At 33.1% G+C, this 23,306-nt stretch overlaps 1 protein-coding gene and 1 non-coding gene across 3 annotated transcripts; both read left to right on the top strand.

The window, feature by feature from the left end:
• Positions 1-4,060: 4,060 nt before the first annotated feature.
• LOC112496490 (small nucleolar RNA R71) lies at positions 4,061-4,167 on the top strand. Its single transcript, XR_003063051.1, has one exon. It is a non-coding gene; the product is annotated as a small nucleolar RNA R71 (small nucleolar RNA).
• Positions 4,168-14,647: 10,480 nt separating this feature from the next.
• On the top strand, positions 14,648-22,703 carry LOC102622298 (ATP-dependent RNA helicase DBP2-like). 2 transcript variants are annotated; one of them, XR_008056385.1, is made up of 15 exons: positions 14,653-15,136; positions 15,309-15,401; positions 15,512-15,676; positions 15,807-15,902; positions 16,437-16,511; positions 17,060-17,221; positions 17,752-17,832; positions 19,286-19,384; positions 19,654-19,749; positions 20,275-20,406; positions 21,154-21,228; positions 21,540-21,629; positions 21,777-21,851; positions 22,053-22,290; positions 22,407-22,703. XR_008056385.1 is itself a non-coding variant. In XM_006464891.4 (14 exons), exons 1-14 carry the CDS (start codon positions 14,855-14,857, stop codon positions 22,224-22,226), a joined length of 1,695 nt encoding a protein of 564 aa, XP_006464954.1. In that variant the 5' UTR covers positions 14,648-14,854; the 3' UTR covers positions 22,227-22,703. The 2 variants fall into 2 exon arrangements, 1 of the variants encoding a protein (XP_006464954.1); XM_006464891.4 differs by having other exon boundaries at positions 14,648-15,136; positions 22,053-22,703.
• Positions 22,704-23,306: the final 603 nt, after the last annotated feature.

Below are 23,306 nucleotides of genomic sequence, written 5' to 3'. Positions count from 1 at the left end.
AGTTGTGTAAACAATCATTGTATGTCTCTCCAAAAACTGAGAAGTCATCCATGAAAACTTCTAAAGTCTGCTTTACCATATCAGAAAAAATAGACATCATGCATCTCTGAAAAGTTGCTGGAGCATTGCACAAATGAAAGGGCATTCTTCTGAAGGCAAATGTTCCATAAGGACAGGTAAATGTAGTCTTCTCGTGATCCTCTGAAGCTATAGCAATCTGGTTGTAGCCTGAATACCCATCTAGGAAACAATAGTACTGTTTTCCAACAAGTCTGTCCAACATCTGATCTATGAATGGGAGTGGGAAGTGATATTTTCTTGTGGCTTTGTTGAGCTTCCTGTAATCTATACATACTCTCCATCCAGTCACTGTCCTTGTAGGAATAAGTACATCCCTCTCATTAGCTATCACTGTTATCCCTTCCTTCTTTGGAACACATTGAACTGGGCTTACCCACGAACTGTCTGATATTGGGTATATGATTCCAACATCCAACCATTTGATGATTTCCTTCTTCACCACTTCTTTCATAATAGGGTTCAACCTTCTCTGGTGCTCCACCGAATTGCTGTAGCAATCTTCTAACAGGATTTTATGCATGCATATTGATGGGCTTATCCCCTTGATGTCTGCCATGGTCCATCCAATTGCTCTTCTGTATCTTTCAAGCAAATCTACTAGACTCTGTTCTTGACCTGCATTCAAGGTAGAGGAAATGATTACAATGAGTGTGTTGTTCTGACCAAGATAAACATATTTCAAATGTGAATGTAACAATTTTAATTCAAGACTATGAGGTGATTTAATAGATGGTAAAGTTGTTTTTACTTCCCTGTCTGAAAAATTCAGATGCTCAATAAACCTGTTGTGCCTATCAGATTGCTTTTCTTCCATCTAATTTATCTGGTTTACTGCAACATCTTCCTCTTCTAAATCTTCAAAGGTGGTGACTTTGTTGATTTTATTACTGCAGCATCTGTCCATCCTATCTGCTACAATAAAATCCACGACACTTAGGAAATTGCAATCTTCTACTTCATCAGGGTTCTTCATAACCTCTAGTACATTAAATGTGACTTGCTGATCATTCATTCCCATGGTGAGCTCTCTTTTCTGCACATCTATCAGAGTCTTTCCAGTTGCTAGGAAAGGTCTTCCAAGCATAATAGGTACCTTTTTATCAGCTTCAAAGCCTAATACAATGAAGTCTACTGGAAAGATGAATTTGTCCACCTTCACTAATACATCCTCAAATTTTCCTTTAGGATATACATGAGATCTGTTAGCTAATTACAGAATGACTACTGTTGGTCTGCATTCCCCTACTCCCAGCTGCTTAAATACAGACAATGGCATCAAATTAATACTAGCTCCCCAAGTCACAAAGTGCTCTGTCAGTGTACCTAGTTCTTATAGAGCAGGGTATTGTAAAACTTCCTAGATCCTTCACTTTTGTAGGAATCTTACTTTGGAGCATATGACTGCTCTCTTGTGTTAAAGCAACAGTTTCAAATTCTTGCAGCCTTATCTTTCGTGCCAAAATATCTTTTAGAAATTTCACATAGTTAGGCATTTGCTCCAAAGCTTCCACAAAGGGTATATTGATGTGTAATTGCTTCAGCACTTTCAGGAATTTGCTGAACTGCTTGTCTTGATTTTGCTTCTAGAATCTCTATGGGAAAGGTGGTGGATGTCTAAATTGCTGGGTAGCTTTAGGAGGTACCAAACTCTGCTTGGTTGGTTTGGTGTAGGTCGTGGCTACTAGTGTTGCAGCTTCTTTTTCAGCATGTTCTGGTTGAGTTCCCTCTGAAGTTGTTGTAGCTTGGCCCCCTGTAACCAGTGTCTTGATGGTTGGGTTGTTGTAACATGCTTCCAACTTGAAGTAGTTTTTGTGAGGAATTAAATTCCATCCCCTTTTTAGTCACATCTACTGGGACATCAACATTCTTTCCAGATATCAAATTAATTACTTTGCAGTGTTCTTTGCCCTCTCTCCTAGGGTCTTTTATGTTGCTAGGTAAGCTTCATTGAGTCCTGCTACTCATTGTTGTGGCAAGTTATCCCATTTGGTTTTCCAGGTTCCTCAAGGATACAGCTTGACTTTGCACAATTGCTTCATTCTTTGCAATGTATTCCTTAATCAGTGCTTCCAGTAAAGTGATTGGATCCTGATTGATATGTTTTTGCCCTTGACTCTGCTGATGAAAACCAGGTGGTTGAGTGTTCCTATTTTGTCCATTTAATGCTGGAGCATTTCGATTCTGACTGCTCCATGAAAAATTTGGATGTTATTTCCAGCCAGGGTTGTAAGTATTTGAATATGGGTTGTTCTGAAGCTGTTAATTGAAATTACCCACATAGTTTACTGAAACTGGATTTCCAAGACAATTATCAAAGTCATGTTCTTCACCACAGTATATGTTGTGCAAATTTTATTGAACTCGCAAGTGCACAAATCTATTGTAGTATATATCAATGGTGACGAGTGTCAATCCCACGAGAAGGTGGATTTTAATTGTGTGTAGAATTAATTTTCTAAATGGGTGGTTGGATTTGTGGTGAAAATGATTTGGATTATCATAAAATTCAAATTAAAATAGCAAGAATAAATTGAAGTGAAAATCTATTAAATTGACGTACTTGGGTATCTGGATCCGCATCAAATGCACAATGGGCTAAATATTTCTTATTAATGCCAATTAAATCATGAGAGAGGAATCCACACCTCATGAACCACACTCTAATCAATATGGTACTAAGGGCTTATCATGTCAAATAATAATAACCTTGTACTAGGGAGCCGGTGAAACCAGGGCAGTATCTATACAAGATTATTATTATTTGTCGACGAGAAGTCAAAACATCCACAAAAACTAGAGGGGAAGAGAAAATAAATTTACTAAATAAAGCTCATGGCACATGTTGAGACTTCACCTTCAACCCAAGTTTGAAAGAAAACTGGCTACTCATAATTGAATTAGGGGTAAAATAGAAATTTATTAAAATATGTAGAAAATACAAGATGGAGAAGGAATTACAAGAAATGGAGTCTCAAAATGGATTCAAAGATGCCGAATTAAAGGGGGAGGCTCCCTTTTTATAGATACATTGAGTAAATCATAGCCATCGGATTAAAAACAGTTTGGACGCTCAGGATTGTGCCACGTCATCAGTCAACAGTACGCGGTTTGAACAGTAACACAGTTTGACCACGTGTTTGAATAGTGACACGGTTTAAACAGTGAGGCGGTTTGGTTGAAAATAATCCTGTGTATATGCATGTACCGTACGCGCAATTTTTGGTCCACTAACATGCTGCCACGTCACCGATCAACAGTACATAAGAATTTTCTTCAATGGAATCGTGACACCTCATCAGTCAATTCCACATCATCGGTCAATGCCACATCATCGATCCGTCTATGTGAACAGTGTCGTGAACAGTAACGTAGATAATACTATACATGTGAATAGTACCGTACATGTGAACAATGACATTTTTTCTTTTATGCTCCTCCTAAGGTTTTCGACTGTCCTGAGTTCAAAAGTGATGTCTGTTTTGCTGTTTAATTTCTCGTTCATTGTGAAATGACCATGATGCCCTTAAAATACTTAATTAAAATAAAACACATGTAATTAAATCACAAGAAGCTTAAATACATAAAAGTAAGGGTGTTAGTAAGATTTGAAATGTAAAATGACGATTTTCTCCTTTATAAATATACATTTTCTAACACTCAACAATATACACAAGAAAGTTCAGCAACTTGCTTTACTACTGCTGGAGCAGATGTCATGGTTTTTACCATGTTAGTCAATGAGGTTACTTGTGCTGATAAGGCTGTAATTGCATCTATGTTATGTACCCCTGTTGTTCCTCTTGCTACTGGTTGCCTAGTTGATGGCCACTGATAATTATTATTGGCAATTCTCTCCAGAATTTCATAAGCTTCAGTGTAAGATTTAGATAATAGGGCTCCATTTGCTGAAGTATCCACCAGTAATCTAGTACTTGGATTCAACTCATTGTAGAAAGTTTCCAATTGAATGCAACAAGGAATGCCATGATGAGGACACCTTCTGAGCAATTCTTTGAATCTTTCCCAAGCCTCATACAAACTCTCATCTTCAAGTTGATGGAAATAAGTAATCTCATTCCGCAATTTTGCATTTTTTGTCAGTGGGAAATATTTTATTAAGAATTTATCAGCCAACTCATTCCATGTAGTGATGGAATCAGATGGTAACGAATTTAACCATGCTCTTGCTCGATCTCTTAAGGAATAAGGAAAAAGTCTCAGTCTTAAAGCATCTTGTGTTGCTCCAACAATCTTGAAAGCATCACTCACTTCCAAGAACAACTTAAGATGGAAATGAGGATCTTCATTTGGCAACCCATTGAATTGCCCAACTGTTTGCAACATTTGAAACATCACTGGCTTCAACTCAAAGTTTGCAGCTTCTACTTCAAATCTGACTATCCCAGGTTGTACAACTTGAAGAGTTAACACAACATAATCTCTAATAGCTCTGTCTCTGTCATCAGTCATGTAAATAATATTGTTATTGCCTGGCTGTCTCTCGTTAGCATGTTCATTCTGTTCTTCTTGAATGTTGACTGGTTGTAAAGGCCCGTGAGGGTCCAAATTTCCCACATCCCGCAAATTATTCATGCCAAAAACAATTTTTGAATTCCTTTGTTCTCTTCACAGTCTCCTGAAAGTCCTTTCAATCTCAGGATCGAATTGGAATACCACAAATCCGTCTTTGCGCATGCACGTACTAATCTGCCAATAAATAAAATGAATCAAATCAAGTTGGCGCTATCAAGAGTTACTTCACACTTCAAAAATAAACAATCAATCCCCGGCAACGGCGCCAAAAACTTGTTGGTTAATTTTATAATCAAATGCTACTAATGTCAATGTGCAAGTATACACAACAAGTAATAAAGTGATGAATATTCAAGATCGTCTCCACAGGGATTGATGTCACTTGAAATGCTATAACAATCACAATAGTACAAATTAACTTAAGTCCGAAGTTAACAAATGTAAAGTGGGTTCTATCGCAATTGATGATTGTGAGAGAATAGTGTAAAACAATACCATAATGAATTAAACTAAATTAAATGTGTCTAAGATTCAATTGAGACTATGGTAGTTGAATGATCAAACTCTCCTTATGGGCTGACTGCTTTTCATCAAGTTAACACCAGTTGTTACGGCAAGTGCTGCAGCACTGGACAGAATTAATCTGCATCCTCAGCTATCGCATATTGGAACTCTCATACCCTTAAATCTATTAACAATGACCAGTTGCTAATCTACTTATGATATGGCATTATGACCCTTTAGTCTCTCCACCCAACAAGGTGAGCACCTATGTCTAGTGTGTCACAAATCTTAACTTTAAGTATAACCCTTATGAGACTCAAGATAACTTAATCGAGGAAACTTAAATTAAGATCAAGTAATACTATAATAATATCCGCTAAGACATGCCCTTTTGCGGCTCTATCTTAACTTGAACTATTAAATGGGTGGTCAACCGAAATAACAGTTATATTAATAATAACTACTAGAGTAAAATGTTAAAACAATGACATAACAACACATAAGAACAGTCAAGAACCCATTAGATTATTTGTCACTCAACTACAAACAAATCTAGTTCATATTCTAAATGAAAAAATCAAACATAAATATATTGTTCACGGGATACATCAGAACAATCAAAGAAAGAAGAGAGGTATAAGTTGAGAACGGTAAAAGACAAATCCAAATAATTCTACAAGATTCCTCAATGCTGCTGAAACCGCACTCTTTAATTATGATTTTCTTCTCCTTTCCTCTCTAATGATTTTAATGATAATTCCCTTGTCGCCTTTCTATGTGGTGCACGCCCCCTTTTTATACTGTAAACTAGGGTAAACAAAAGTATATGGGCGTGCATGAGTTAAATTAGGAAACATGCAGATCGCGATTTTGCAGCTGGCCCGCACCTAAGTTTTCTCCCTCATTGCTCCTAGATTGTTACAGCACTGGTTGCTCTAACAACAGCTACAACACTACACTGTTCCCGATTGTGCTTTACTTCTTTTGCGGCCATCTTCTTTCCTCCTCTTGCTAATCTAATGTCTCAGCATCCCTTCATGAATTAAGACTTTCTGAAAACCTATAATTATGCACCTGTTTTGAGCACAAATTACTTTAATTCAAGCAAAACTTATTAAGACTCAACTAAAATGAATGTTTATGCAACATATAACCAAAATGTAATAAAAACACCTTATTTGTTCTTTAAGTGATCTTAATTTAAGTCTAGAATTGATGTAATAACTCTCATTTCATAGAGTTATCAACACCCGCATGTCAAGTACAAATTAAACCTGAGTCATAACCTAGAAGATCATTGGTGACAATTCGTGATCTAATAAGCGTGGTGGTGACAGATTGTGATCTAACAAGCATGGTGGTGACAGATCGTGATCTAACAGGCATGATGGTGACGGATCATGATCTGGGAGCCTAGTTTCACTTCAGCGGAAAAAGTAAAGATTGTTCATCTTCTCAGATTTTCAAGGTACAATTTCTAGATTACGAATTCTTATATATTGTATGAGATCGACCCTAAAAAGTTTTTTTTAATTTAAAAAACTGATTTTTCTCCAACAATTTTGACCTCCTGGTTTAGCTCTACTATCTTATTAAATATATATATTCTAGCATAATTCAATATTCCTAAAAAGGCTATATATTTTTAGTATCTTCTACTTTATTTGGAAAATTTAATATCTTTTTTACTATATGTTCCTATAATTTTATCTTTCCTTTTCTTACTTTCATTCCTAAAAATTCTATGTACTCTTTACAAAGTTCTTTTTTCTTCTTACTAATTATCAGTCTATTATTGACGAGTTCATTAAAAACTATAAGTAGATGATTATAATGATCTTCTAAATTTTAACTAAAAACTAATATGTCATCTATATATAGTAAAACCAATTTACTATATTTTTTAAATATTAAATCCATCTTACGTTGAAAGATAGAAAGCGTATTTTTCAGTTAAATGGTATAATTATCCATTCGAAATGTCGTGTAGGTAGCTAAAGGCAATCCATGGAATGGAATCATCATCCATCTTAGCTTGCTAAAATCCTGATTTATGATCAAACTTACTAGATATATTTGCATTTTGGTTGCAATTAAATAACTAATCTTTTTCAAGAATTTTATACTATTCTTCATATGTATTATCATTCAAACGTTTATAGTTTATGACTATTTGTGCTTTTCTTCTTTTAATTTCTGCATGATTTCTTACCATAAATGCAGTACTTTAATGTCTACTGTTACTATGCCTAATTACTCTTGACTTTAATAATTTTGCTATTTGAATGTTAAATTCTTCCATATCTTGTGGATTATAGTTTCTTTTAGGCATTTTAATAGTAAAATTTGTGTTTTTTTATGTCTAAATGGCCTTCAACTTGGTTTCTATCCTAATATTTGATTGGGTCTTCTCCTAAGACTTGTTTAGTTTATGCTAATTTAATTATTTCTTATAAATCTTGTTTTTAGATTTTTAAAATCTAGGTTTTTTGGTCTATATATCTATATTTTTTAATATAAAATTAACATTACAAAAATCTTCTAAACCTAAATCACAAAAGTCTATTTCTTTATTGATGTATGGTCTTCCTAAATCTTCTAAAAAGCTATCTATATTTTCTTCATTAATTGGATTTTCGATTTTTGGATCATGCAGAAAATTGAAATAACTACTACTGAGTGGCGGATCTCGAAAAATAATTTATCGGGGTTAAATTAAATAACAACAAGATATAAAAACTCAAAACTTAAATATATAAACTTGAAACATTTTTGGTTCAACGCAATCTCTAGTTATGAATTATAAATATTTTGGGATGTGGGCTTTGATTTTAAGTCAAAGTATAACTTTTGCAATTAATAAAATAATAATTTAAATTTAAAGGATGTGGCTATTTTGACAGGGGTTATTTAAAAATATGTTAATTTTTCTTTATCAAATAGAGGTATTTTCTTTTTCCAATGGGGGCTTGAGCCCCCACTTGTCCTATAGTGAATCTGCCACTGCTACTACTAGTTTATGTTTCTAGATTATGCGCAAAATAAAAAAATAAAAACTACTACTAGTTCCACCACGCTCTGCATGCAACTCTAGTTAAACATGTTAACGTTGTAGATTTCGAGAAAGACAAAAGTCAATTTGGTGACAACTGTTCTTTTAAAGAATATGATATAGTTACCATTGAGTAACTTACTACCTTACTACTTTGTATAAATTTTTGATTTATTGGACTAACTCATACTTGTTGTAAGGGATAATATTCATCAAATTCATTTTTTATTGTGTAGAAACTTTATTTGTGTATCTCTAGTACATTTATCATACCTTAATTTAGTTTCATCCATTTGTTCAGTGAATATTGGTTGTGACAATATTTGCAAACAATCTATTGGGACTAAACTAATGTCTATATGAGACCTGCTAATCTCTGTATCGATCATGGCTAATAATTCTACGGTATTACAATTTTTTAAATTTAATATTACTAATAATACTAAGTAAGGTTGTCTGAGGTATAAAAGGTGAGGATTGAGCAAAAGGATGTTTTGATTTATCATCCAATGTCTTAGAGTGTTGATCTAGACACTCATCTAGATATGCATTATTTGCCTCAATAATTTGTTTATCCTTTTGCCTATTTTGTGTCTATTATCTATGTAAATTCAAATCCTTATTTTTCTAATTGAAATTTTAATCTTTCTGTTTCTAAGTTTAATCTTTTTCAAATTTTGGGCTTCTAGTTTTGCTTAGACCTTGTATTTCTATCAGTTGCTTTTCATAAGTTTTGATTGAACAAAATGTACAAATTTCTACCTTACAATTCCTACACTTATATCTAAATTCTATACTAAGAAAAAGTTTACATATGTTACATATGATATTATTACTAAATCCTTGTCTATGTATGAACTTATGTTGGCATTCTATTTTTTCATCTAATTGTTCAAGGTCTAGTCCTTCTAATTCTATATTCATAAAAATGTATTCTTCATCATCAGAATCGGTGGATTCTTTAGAGTCAGATTCTAAACTCAAATCTTCTAATTTTAGAATTTCATATTCATTAATTATACTCTTCACAATCATCACTATTTTTACTTGCACCTTCTAAATTATGAAGATTGACACATTCTTTAAAATGGTCATTTCTTTTGTTAGGACAACTACCTGTGAGATATTTTGGATTTCCACAAAGAAGCACAATTTTTTTTTTTGTTAGTGTTGCGTAAATCAGCAAGTGTATTAGTCGGCACAAGTAATGTAATGTAGAGTAGGGTATCGTAGTCGGCACAAGTAACGTAATGTAGAGTAGGGTATCGTGTCACAGAGATTGTATTTCCTATTAGTTACCGAAATTATTCTAATCCTAATTTATTTAAACAATCGAATAAGTGAATTTAGATTATAAATAAATAAAATACCTAAAAATTAAATAAAGATGCAAGCAGTAATAAAAATCATCAAGAGATTAAGACACTAGGACATCCGACTTTACCATAACTAATCCAATTTAATCCTCTGTTTATGCTATTAAAGATTATTTTCCATGTTGACAGTGAATTTTCATAATCTATTCAATATCCTCTCTCGAGAAATATTAATAATATACTCTCATACTAGCCCGCTATATCTAGATCTATGTGAATTTAAATATGCAAAAATCCATTAAGTTCTATGAAAATTCTTAGATAAACTGCATGAATTATGTTGGTCCAGCTCTGTCTTTCGTTCAGTTCATGACATCCACTACACAGAGTAAAAACACATAAATCTCCTCTTAATCTCATTATGTATCCTCACATCATTCAAATATTGACCAAATATTTAAAAGCATTAAGTGCAATAATAAACACTCAATTATGGAATAAATAAATTAAAAATAATATAGATTTATTGAATTAAATCTTTATAATTGGGCTACATTATAGCTGTAACAAAATAAATTAATTCATGAAAATATAAAGAGAATTTATAAATTTAATTAAAAACATTCAAGCAAGACAATAAAAAAAAAGAAAGAGAAAGATTAAACTCATGAAATTTTGCCTTTCCAGTCTTTGCAAATGACTTCTCCAAATTGCTGCTCCTCCTGTTTGTGGCAGCAGCTTCTTTTTTTTTTTTTTTTTTTAATTATCTAATTCTCTCGGCTTCTTATGTCAATTAGTGCCGCTGCCCTCTAATTCTTCAATTGATGGCCTTTTTATATGAATAATGCTAGCTGCCCTTTTTAACTCCTAAGCCAACAAGAATTTTTAAAGCCCAAAGCCCATCACGTGCTTGCCATGTATATTTATACAAGTGTTATCCACGTGAATGCATGCATGATGGTTAACTTAATTAAATTTTCCTTAATTTATTTCAATTAAATTTCTTTATTACTTTCTCTTTCTGATTTATTCAAGCAGATTTCTTCCTAAATATTTCGATTTAATTCCTCTTTAATTTTACTTACTTGAATAATTCTCAACTATACTTACAATAATAAAATATAAAAATTAAGATAAAAATTTACATGATAAAATATAATTTAACATAAAATTAAGTAGGAAAATATTAAGATATTGTATAAATTCTAAGCACATAAGCTAGGTTTCTTAACATACTTATAGTCCCTTTTTTCTTGTCTTATATGTTTGACTTTTTCTAATCATTTTTCTCTTATTACTATATAGGGCTTAAAATTTTTTCTATACTTTTCTTTCTGTATTTTTGGTCTTTATATTGTTGTGGATCATAAATAACCTTTTTACAAAAATCATAAATCTGCTTTTTAACTGTCTTCTGAATATTAGCTTGTACACATTTTTCTTTAACTATACTATAAGTAAATACTATTTTTGGTCCTAGTCGTAAACCCCTTTTTAAAGTTTTTATTTTTCCAATGATTTCAATTTCTTTTCCTAATATTCATGGTAATTTTCTAAAATATTTATCTCTTATTATTCATCAAATGACCTAGCAATTTTGCTGGCAATTGATGCATAATCATTACTAAATTCTCTAATATATTTCCAACTTAAAAATTGAAGTTGGTCAAGGTTTGCTAAGGCTACATCTTGTATGGAGGTGTTGCCTCTACCTGGGTCCAATCCTACACATATTTTTCTAATAAGACTTGTAAAATTATATGGGTTATTTCCTAGTTCTTTGGTTTCTAAAACCTTATTAGCAAAGCCTCTTTTATAAGTATGTGGATCCCAAGCCGCTAAATTTAATATAGTACCAGATTGACTTGTTGTTGACAATGTCCTAAATTCATCTACAAGTTGTCTTTTACTATAGGTTTTATAATCTTTGTTACTTCCACTATGACTTCCCTTAGCTATAGGGTATCTTTCTCATAAGTTATATGTTGTATCTCTTGGTTATGATTCGCTAAAACTTATTTTTCCCTGTTTATGTGGATTAGTAATGCCGCTCCTAGCTTCTTTCGCAATATTATCCATTTTGATGGACTTTTGTGTTTTAAATATCATACTCGCTTTTAACTTGCCTTCTATTATATCATCAATATATATAATATTATATTCTCTATCTAAAACTTCTACTGCTTGATCATTACTCATTTCTAACATTAATTCATCATATTGAGAATCAATAATTTTGTTCATTTCTTTCCATGTGAATTCTTCTTTTATAGCCATCAAACTACTTGCATCATCATGATTGTTGGTTGTGCTAGCTTGATAATTATAATTTTGAAATCTTAAATCTATTGAACCATCACTATTACGATAAAATTACACTATCTTCTGGTACTAAAATTGATTTTTCTATAAAAGTTTCTTACTTCCAATCAAATCTTGCATTAGTTTTTGCTAAGAATTTTTTTGCTTCAATTGCCTTAATACATTAAGTTCCTAAAATGTTTATTATCTGATTATCATTTAACTTATATTTAGTTGTGTATTTTCACTAAGTCTTCCCATAAATCATGTACAAACTAATAAGTTATCATCATTTCTTTTTATGTGGTAAACTCTAATTTTTATTCCTATTCTTAAATCTTTACAAAAAAATGTTAGCTTTTACTAAATGGGGTAAAATATATTATTCCTACTTAATTATTCATATCTAGTTCTATACTTCCTAAAAGTCTTGTTCTATATTTGTAAACCAGTTATCATATCGACAAACGAGGGTTTTGGCACCTAAATTTTCTCTATACCTATTATACCTATTATAATAGATCCTAAGTGACCCTGTTTGAGGTCTTTATCACTAATTTAATTACAAGAATATTTATCTATTAAATTAAATTTAATCATTTGGTCTTCATGAGTACAAGATACATATTCTTCACTGTAATTTTGATATAACAAATGTTTATTAAATAAATTTTCCTTTTTGTATACTATATTCGGATTCAGTAAATCTAATTTATTTTGCCTAAACCTTTCTATTTATTCATCTAATTCTATGAGATTTTTGATTTTAACATCCTCATCTTCCTTTTTTTTTTAAAACTAAATATCCTTTTTAACTATTACCTTCTAATTTACTAGTACTAGTACTGACTATTTGTTTTCCTTTATCCATTAATAATATTTATAGCTCTTAGTTTTCTTAGGTTCAAGGTTTCTTATATCTGTGTTTTTCAAATCTTCCTATCAAATTTTCTCATTCTGAAGCTGGTATTACTTCTAAACTCTTAGTATTATCTAATTGTTTTAATTTTAATCGTTCTTCCTCTATTCTTGAGATTTTATCTAATTATTTTGATCTTTTACAAAATCTAATTTTTCTTTTAAATTTTAAAAGTTAGCTCTATTTTCTCTTAAACCATCTAAAACTTGTTAACATAAATATTTCTTTATTATTGATTTTGATGATAACAAACTTGATTAAGATTGATTAATCTTTTAAAAGCTCAAAATAATTTTCATATACTTTTAAATCATCATTCTCACTTTATAAATGAAAATGATTTTGATTATTCTCTTGTAAATGGTTTTAATTGAAAAAGCTATGAGAACCTTGTTTCATAAATATTGTTTCAAGTCCTATAAAATGGATCTATTTGACAAGTTTTATAAAGTGTTGGTTTTGGGGTGCAAAATAGTTCACAGTAGTAGTTTTTAAAGAAAACGGCGATCCGACATGTTGATAACGGCTCGCCGACATCATACAGAACAGAAGATTAGCCTCTGGACCTAAACGACGATCCGACATTTTGATAACGGTTCGCCGATATCGAATAGAACTGAAAATTAGCCTCTGGACCTAAACGACGATCCGACAATTTTGATAAACGGCATGCCGAAATCGAACAGAACTGAAGATTAGCCTCTGGACCTAAACGGTGATCTGACATCTAGATAACGGCGATCCGACAATTTGAAAATCTAGCCCAACGGTCATATTGACCAGTCAAACGACGATCTGACATCTAGTTAACAGCAATCCGACAGTGTGCAGAAAGTCAATAACGGCTAGTTTTCAGTTCCAACTATAAATAAGCTCATTCAAATTCAAACAAGATTGATCACAACACGACCATTGAGCTTATATTCGAGAATACAATTTTCATATAGCTTTAAACACATTCTTACTTCATCTATTCACACATTGGACATTGATTTGTAATCTTAAATATTGTGTGAGAGAAAAACAATTTGTGATCTTTTACTTTGAGTGATTGTAAGTGTTGGGATACGATAATCTCTTGTTGTAAAAGTTCATTGACATCTTGGAAGTTAAGTGTAAGCATTTAAAGCCTTGAAGGCTTGCTTAGTGAAATCCTTAAGCCTGGAAAGTTTGGAGGCGTGGACGTAGGCGAGGTTGGCCGAACCACGTAAAAATTTTTGTGTTTGAATCTCTCTTCCCTTATCTTTTTATATTGTGATTGATTTAATTGTTATTACTTTAAATTCATTTTAGATTTGCATGATATTTTGTTTTAAAATTGAATAATTTTTAGAATCCCAATTCACCACTCCTCTTGGGTTGTATAACTAGAATTTCAAATTCTTATTCGTTCTATCAAATTCTGACTTGAAATTTCTACCTAAATTAATTAATAATTCTATTAAACTATTTAACTATGAATTTTCTTTATGTAAATCGTGTTTAAAGTTTCTCTCTATATTGTACTTTATATTATATCTATTTAAAGTTACCTTCTAACTATGAAAAGTACCAATTTCTAAATTTAAATATTCTACTCCCTTCGTAACCATACTATGATACTAGTTCGTGTGAAGGCAAGGAGAAAATTAAATAACTTAATAGGCTGGGGGTGTAAATGAATAATGAGTTAAGGACTTAAAAATTTTTGTAATTCGGTGCCTTCGTTTTCCAACTACTCCTCGGGGCTTTTATAATTTCGCTGTCCTATTTAGCAGACTCCATTTGCTTTGCTCTTCCCAGTTAGCATGAGTAACTTGTCAAAAGTAACCACATAGACTCTTATAAATCAAGTGATCTATATTTAAAGGCGTATCTCAGATTTTTACCCGCACTTTATTTACAATGCTAACTCTATTGTCTGCAACGTTCTATTTTTATTTTTTACTTTTTAATTTTTTTAAAAGGATAGGTAAATTAAATTAAACTCTTGCATGACCTATATTTTTTTAAAAGAATTTTATTTTAAAGTTTTGAAAGACTGAATTTCAGTAAAATCACAAAATGCCTCACTGAGTCTGAAATTATCCCAACCATACCACCGATCCATAATACTCTAAAACCTCTCAAAAACGAAGTGACGACCGAGTAATCTATCTCGACAGTGAAATGATGTATGAACCACCGCACCGGAGAACCTCGAGCTCCAACTCAGTGAGCAAATTTTCTTCTTCTTCTTCTTCTTCTTCATCATCATCATCCTCCTCAGTAGTAACCCTAGACTCTGACATGACGACGAAGCTCTCTTTCTCTTCAAAATCCCTCCCCAATTTCTCCAACTCCAACTCCAATACCACGTGCCGCCGGAGCTACGCTTCTCACCCCGTACCCCAACCCGTTTTCAATAATTGGAAACCATCAGACCGCGTTCTCCGCTTCAATCCTGAACAGGTGCCTCATTCATTTTTGTCTTTTTTTTTATTGGTTTAATAGATTAATAACTGAAGCGCTTTTAAGTTAATTAAAAAAAGAAATTAAATATTATGATTTAATCTGTTTAGCCAACATTGGTACCTTTTGTTTTGAAACTGCATGTGATGAGAGTATTATTTTTATCTTACAGATTGAGGAGGTTCGTTTGCGTCTTAACGTGGATGTTACTGTTGCTTCAGGCTCTGTTCCAGCCCCTGCACCTATTGAATCTTTTACTGACATGGTATTGTCTTTGAATTTATACCATTGGATAACCCATTACTCGGCATTTGATTCGTGACTTTCAATGGTTGTCGGCAGCTTATAAAATGTTTGGACTTTGTATATTTTTAGTGTTTACACCCGAGTATCATGAAGGATATTGAGTTTCATGAATATACGAGGCCAACTTCTATTCAGGCTCAGGCTATGCCTGTTGCTCTCAGTGGAAGGGATCTATTGGGTTGTGCTGAAACTGGCAGTGGCAAAACTGCAGCATTCACCATTCCTATGATTCAGGTGGATAAGCGAGTCCCTTTTGTAATCGACTATTTTCTCCTTTTGGCTGTATGGATGTTCTGACTCTTTATTTCCTACTTATGATGGTAATTTTCCTTTCATGTTTGTATTTTCTAATATATGCATGTAGCACTGTGTGGCTCAAACACCTGTTGGACGTGGTGATGGACCCTTGGCATTGGTGTTGGCTCCTACCAGAGAGCTTGCCCAACAAATAGAAAAAGAGGTAGGAATCAGCTACTGTGTTCATGAACGTACTTATGAAATTGTTTTGGAAATAGCTGGTTTGTTACACTGTTAAATTTTACCTGCATTAATTTCTTCTCTGCCGAAGGAGCCTATTAACAGTTGAGGGTTCTTTGGACCATTTTGGAATCAAATTTGTAAGGAAATCTGTATGAATAATATATATTTTTCTCTCTCTACTGTTTAGCTAGGAGTTCCATATGTTTAACCGTGTGATGTTTTGTTTACTTTAAACTGGTTACAGTTTATTCTGCTGTCAACTACTTTCAAGTATCTTTTGCTACTGTCATACTTGACTTGCTTCTTTCCTCAGCTTGAGCACATATTTCCGTACCTCTTTTTGGATTTTAAATCTCTGCATATTCTATCTAAGAACTATTTATGCTGCTTATAGGATTCTTCATATTACTGCTTGCATATTATATTTCTGTACCCTATGAGTAGTATCTTCTCATACTGAAGTTGCTGCTAATTCTTTAATGTGTTATCATCTTGATATGGTATCCATATACAGGTTAAAGCTCTTAGTCGATCTCTTGATTCCTTCAAAACTGCAATAGTAGTGGGTGGAACAAACATTGCTGAGCAGGTGACTACTTTTGGCATGATAATTTTGTCTTGATTTATTTATCTATTCATTTTTAAGCTTTAATGACTTGTTAAATTCTCAACAGAGCTGGTTAAGACCTTTCTTTGTAGCATAAATGTCAGGGGTATGAAACCCTGAGACTTCTCGCCATATTATGTTCTGTAAGTGTCCTGATTATGGAAGGCTGTAGGCTTATTTTAGTATTCCTTAGTTTAAAACTCGGTTGAACTTCTAAGAATGGTTGAGAACTTTCTAGGAGTCAGTAAAGGCAAATAAAAATAAATTCCATAGGTTTAGTGATAGGTTGGTTGACTTCTCCATGTCTGAAAGTGGTATATCTTTGGTTATAGGCATAGAAAAAAAGTACTACTGTTTATATTTGGTAAGCCTGGATTCCTGTCTGAACCTCTTTTTATTTTTATTTTTCCCCCCATTGTAAACCAGGAGTAAAGGTCTGAAGCTTTGATTTTATGTCAAGTGATTCAACAGTTTTTATTTGGTTATGCTAATGCTTACTAATTTCCTTTTGTTACTGGTGACTTTGACAGAGGTCTGAGCTACGAGGAGGAGTCTCCATAGTGGTTGCTACTCCTGGAAGATTTCTTGATCATTTGCAACAAGGAAACACTTCTCTTTCTAGAGTTTCATTTGTTGTTCTAGATGAAGCAGATAGAATGCTTGATATGGGGTTTGAACCACAGATAAGGGAGGTATATGGACTCCCCATCTTACTATTCTTGTTTGATGTGTGCACTCAGATTCACACTTGCAGTTGCAGGTTTGCTCACATACATTTGGGCTGGCATAGAGCATCTGTTTAAGTTCATATCGTTTGGCTCTTTGTATCCACTTCTCTTTTCTAAATGTTTAGCTCCCTTCTTTTGGCTCCATAACTTTTCTTTTTGGTGTAATTGTTCAAACAAGGAAAAGGGGTGGGGAAAGCCAACAACATATTTAAACAGAATGATTTATGTGAAACCTGTGAGGGAGATGTGAGCATAATCATCTATGTATTTCCGCTTCATCTTTTCATGCTTCTTTATGATGTATATCAACTCTTCAATTTTTGTGTAAAATTTCTTCATAAACTTATCTTTCATTGATGTGTTTGTTCTATAACTTTTTTGGTAAGGGTGACCATTAATATGGTGATAGCACAATATCATGATATCCTCTCCTTATGCATTCTTCATTTATGTTCTCTGACTTGAAATATTGCACTTTCTGATGCTGATTGCAGGTAATGCAGAATCTTCCAGATAAACATCAAACTTTGCTGTTTAGTGCGACCATGCCTGTGGAGATTGAAGCTTTAGCACAGGTTGGGTCTCCTATTAATTCCCCACATTCCTTTTATCCCGTAAGGAGGGAAAGTGGTATCATCTGAAAACATTTCTGGAAAGGCTATTCAAATTACCAATCATCTGTATACATTCCTAGTCCTTGAATTGTTACACTGTGTTTGATATGCGTCAATCAGTTTTTTAGTTTCATTAATGAGTAGGAAAAGACATGTAGACTAGTTTTGCTATCTGATTCACATATCATTTTAATGAGTTGATTATACTTTAGGCTCATAGGCTGCATGAAATCTGAAGGTAGTCTTTGAGCTAATATTTTGACCTTGTCCAGTGGTGGCTTGGAAATATTCTTTTGACAACTTGATCTTAGATTCCTTAAGATTCAGGTTGACTATATAATACTTATTCATTGTTCTAGGATAATAATTGTACCATAATTTTATTTAACTAATCTGTCATTACACTGAATTCTCTCTCTCTTATGTGTGTGTGTGTGTTGTGTGTGTGTACATATACATATATATATTATTTTTATTTTTCAATTGATACACTGGATATTTGATTTTCAAATGTCACTTGAATACTATGCTGAAATATAGTCTGGTGACAGTTAACCATTATTTTCGAGACCACCCAATGATTTAATCAGTTCATTTGGTATAATATCTTTCACTGTAGTTCTTATATGCTTTATTTTAGCTTGTTTAGAGTGGTGTTTGATAATGATAAATACTAATGAATATTAGGTGTACTTTATATATGCTAGCAATTGTATCTGTCCCTCCTATGTTGGGAAAATGACAGAGTATGGTTTCTGATCTAGAATTTATGGGTTTCAAATCTTTCTAGTGATCAAATAAACACCAAAGAATTCATGCTTCTGTCAGAGCTGAGAAATTCACTGTCTTAACTATGAATTGAAAGTTTGGGGTGTTTATTATCTATCGGTACTTAGTAAAAATCTGTAAAGGAATTAGAATTTTCTGGTAGAGGAACAAGGACTAAAACTCTTTGGAAATGTGTAGTGGCAGCACTGTTTTCGATAATATAGGAGCAAAGAAATGTTCGTATTTTTTAGGGAAAAGTGTAGATAATGCTGAAGAACTGTGGGATAGTGTTCTTCTTCTTGCTTCACTTTGGACTTCAGTTCTAAGGAGTTTCAAGATTCATCCTTTTCCTTCATACATCTAAACTGGGATGGGGTTTTGAGATAGGGAGTTATAACTGTTTCTAGTGTTGTATAGGGGTGTTTGGGTATACTTTCGTATAGCCCAAATAGTCCTAGTTCTTTTCTCTTAGTGGACAGCTGGTCCACTGTCTGTTTTAAATCTTCTTCATTGATACATTTTTGAGATTTTTATCAAAACAAGATTAGAATTTTTTTGTGATAGTCTCTGTTGTTTGTAATATCTTATCATAAATGATTATCACAAAGGATTATTACATATACTCTATTCTTGTTTTGGATTTCAGGAGTATCTAACTGATCCTGTGCAAGTTAAGGTGGGTAAAGTGAGCAGCCCAACAGCAAATGTTATTCAGATTTTGGAAAAGGTTTCTGAGAATGAAAAGGTATGTTATCTATGCACTGTGGTTTATCAAAAGTTTGGTGGTTTAAAAGTTGGTTGACGGGAAACTATTAGTGGCAAAAGCTTATGTTCGTAGATAATATTAGTATTTGACCTCATATAATATCTAATTTTTGGAAGTATACATGAAATCTATCATTATATCTTGGCTAGTACGGTATTTTCTTTTTTCCCTTTACGTTTTAGTGCATATGATCCTTTTATTGCTGGAATTGCTTGCTGTAATGAGAGATAGCATCTTATCTATTGCAGGTTGATCGGCTACTTGCTTTGCTTGTGGAGGAGGCTTTTCTTGCTGAAAAGTCTTGTCATCCCTTTCCTTTAACCATTGTTTTTGTGGAAAGGAAGGTACAATATGTTCTATATTCATCAGTATTATCAGTATGATTATTGTCATATTCATCATTTTAGGATTCCAAGTTGCAATATTTCATATGTCAAAGATTAATGGATTGCTCTGTTTTAAGCTTATTGGTATTTGACAAATATGTGCTAATTTTTTGCCAGATAGTAGAGCTTAATATTTTTGATAGGTTCCTAGCCATGCACATTTCAATTTCAAATAATTTATCTATATTTGTAATGGCCTCTCTATTTTAAACTTGTCTTGTAATGTTTGTAAATATTCTGAAACAGTTAAGATTCAGTATATGTGGTCAAAATCAAAACGAGATAGCTTATTAGGTTGGTTTTGCATTTGACTACAAGCATGACTGATATAGTTGAGGCATCAAGGAAAATTGGAAAAGAAACCTAGGAAATGATGTTGCATTTTTCTTTTCTTGTTTATGATATATCTGTTTTTATAATCTTATTTCATCTTGCAAGTCTTTATAGAAAGTTTTAATACTCAAATATGGATCTACATTGTAGACAAGGTGCGATGAGGTTTCTGAAGCATTGGTAGCAGAGGGTTTACATGCTGTTGCTCTTCACGGTGGCCGTAATCAGAGTGACAGGGAGTCTGCTCTACGTGATTTTAGAAATGGCTCTACTAATATTTTGGTATTCTCATATAAATTGCTGTGAACATTCTATGTTTGCTCTAAAACCATAATGATTGATCTTAATGTTTAATGCGTGATGTGTTATTGCCCTCTATCCACATTCTTAATTTACATAATAATATGTTTTTACTTTGGAAAATGTTATCTGATTATGTTGTGTTATTTGGAAAATTTTGAGATCCCTTTGGAAGTCCCATGGTATTTTTATGGCTGGGTTTTATTCTACATAATATTTGAAATTCTGCAACTCAAAGTAGCCTATTAAAGAATACCAAATGATTTAAATCTATCACCTCCACTGGAAATGAGAGGGATTCAATGTTTTTACTGTTGTTCATAAAGTATTTTGTGCTAATAAGTTTATCATCAATTGTTAATTGTGGTGTTTGGATGTCAAATAAAATAAGTTGAAGCTAATTGATTGTCTTTGGACACACTAATTCTTACAGTGTTTCAGTAACTTTTGAGGCATTCCATCTTAAATGTCATTTTTATTTATAACTGTCTATAAAGGCTGATATTGTTGTGAAATCGAATATTGTGGAGACATAGTGGTATTTTGTTAAGTAATAGTTTCCCAAGTATTATGCGTGGCTTATGATTTAACCTATACTGCACCCTTTTGTTTTCCCTATCCTGAAGTTCCACTTTCATGTTTTTTGTTTCTCTGGTTTCCCAAGTATTATGTGTGGCTTATGATTAAATATTTTTTAGCCTTCCTAGTTTTTTTTTTTTTTTTTGGCAGGTTGCCACAGATGTTGCATCTCGTGGTTTGGATGTCATGGGAGTTGCTCATGTTGTTAATCTGGATCTGCCAAAGGTACTTTTGGCTGCAAGTGAAAGCTTGTGCACAACCAGTTTTAATATCACCACTAATTTAGATGGTGATATGAAAAAATTAGAATTCTGTTTAATTTTAGCAATCACAGTTTTGTTGTTTGTGATCTTCCTGAGCATAATATCATGGATTTAGATTTTATCTTGTGGTTAGCCGTGACTAAGACCTTCCCTTGGGGTGGTCATGAAGTCTTTCTTTCTAATTTTATGCATCTCATTAGCCTCATCTTTTCATTTGATGTAAAATCTTTTGAGAAAAATCTGAAGCTTAAGTTGTGGCTGCCTCAATTATAGACCGTGGAGGATTATGTGCACCGGATTGGAAGGACCGGGCGTGGTGGATCAATGGGACAAGCTACTTCTTTTTACACAGATCGGGATATGGTACTGTTAATTCAAAATTTGACTTTCTGGACAATCCTAATTCTCTGTTAATTCAAAATTTGATTTTCTGGACAATCCTAATTCTCTCTTCAATGTGTATATATGACACTTTCAATTTTTTTTTATTGGTGTGACTATATGTTCTAGCTCCTTGTGGCACAAATAAAGAAAGCAATCGTAGATGCTGAATCTGGAAATGCTGTGGCATTTGCAACTGGGAAGGTACAGATTTTTAACTTGATAATAATTCTATAGATGAGCAAAATCTTTTTGCCTGCTGTTTTTGTTCAGTTTTTACCTTTACTCTTCTTTTGCCAAGTGAGGAATAAAGGAGGTCAATTGATTAAAAGATTTTATTTTGAAGGGTTTTTCACTTTCTTATTTCTTTCCATTTTCAGTAAGCTCGGTGCTATTTGCTTTCAGGTTGCCAGAAGGAAGGAGAGGGAAGCAGCAGCTGCACAGAAAGGAGCAACAGTTGCAACGTCCAAGCTCTCGATGATGGGACCGTCAGTAAACATTGAAGACAAGTACAGGTTCATGATTGCAGCTTCAAACATGAAAAGGGAGGGTGCGGCAGATAGTGCTTGGGATGACTGAAAGTTCCCTATGGTTTCACTAGAAAGTTGATAGTGATCTGTGTTTTAGGCTCCAAAATTCACAGGTTTGTGAAATTATTTTACATTTGTTTTTTATATTGGTGGTCTTCATAATTTCAGCAAATCTGTCTGAGAAGCTAGAATATTGAGGCATCTCTCTCTCTCTCTCTTTCTCTTGCAGTGTTTATGGATGTAAATTTTTAAGCATCTGGCTTTATGATTCATTCATAGTGTGCCATTGATGACAAGGTTCTTGTAAGTTGTTCACGTTGCATTATTGTTCCTTTACAACATCAATGTATTTAGTAGTAGGAAGAAACAAACTGGTTAATGCCATTGGTGTTTGTAGAATTGGCTCAGAGGTTATAGATTGTGTATTTTCAGAAGTCCTCGAGTAACCACATATTACTCGTATGAAATATTTGTGACAGATACTTTCCCACTCTGAGGTTATGTATAATAGATCCATTACAATTCACAGTTCTCTGTCAAGTTAGTTTGATTTTCATTTCGGTAATGATGTTGGCATGAAGCCTATCAAAGGTTTAACAATTCTCGCCCTCTCTGTGCTCGTATTACTTTTTTAATGGAAATTTTTTGGGCACTGATTTGTGGTGCAAAAGCATTTGATGAGCTCTTTGACACATGAAATCAACCTAGTCTCTCGGGTTATTTGGCATGGATTTAATGGTTGTCAAGTTTTCACCACTTCTTCCTGTTCATTTGAAACAATCTTTTGTAATAAAGAACTCTGAAATTGCAAAATTTAAAGGACAATTTATCCAATGTAGGGTACATAACAAATGGAGACTCTTGAATTCATGCATAGCAATGCAAGAGCAAGCTGATAAGAATTTTTAGGTAGATGAAATTCTTGTTTTGGGTGCTACACGTCCAGGTTGGCTACTCATATTTCGTTCTGAACTTAAATGACCCCATTTTCTGGCATAGATTTGCTTAGTCAACACATTGAAATTAATATTCCTGTCCATTAAAAGTTGACGTGGATTGAAAATTTTGCAGAAAACTTTTTCATGGAATGGTTACAATCTAGAGTTTATCCTAAAAATCAACTGATACC

This window comes from Citrus sinensis, chromosome 7 (genome assembly GCF_022201045.2).
Source record: "Citrus sinensis cultivar Valencia sweet orange chromosome 7, DVS_A1.0, whole genome shotgun sequence".
Classification (NCBI taxonomy): Eukaryota; Viridiplantae; Streptophyta; class Magnoliopsida; order Sapindales; family Rutaceae; genus Citrus; species Citrus sinensis.
The sequence above is the reverse complement of the archived record's forward strand: the minus strand, read 5'-3'. Positions and strand labels throughout refer to the sequence as shown.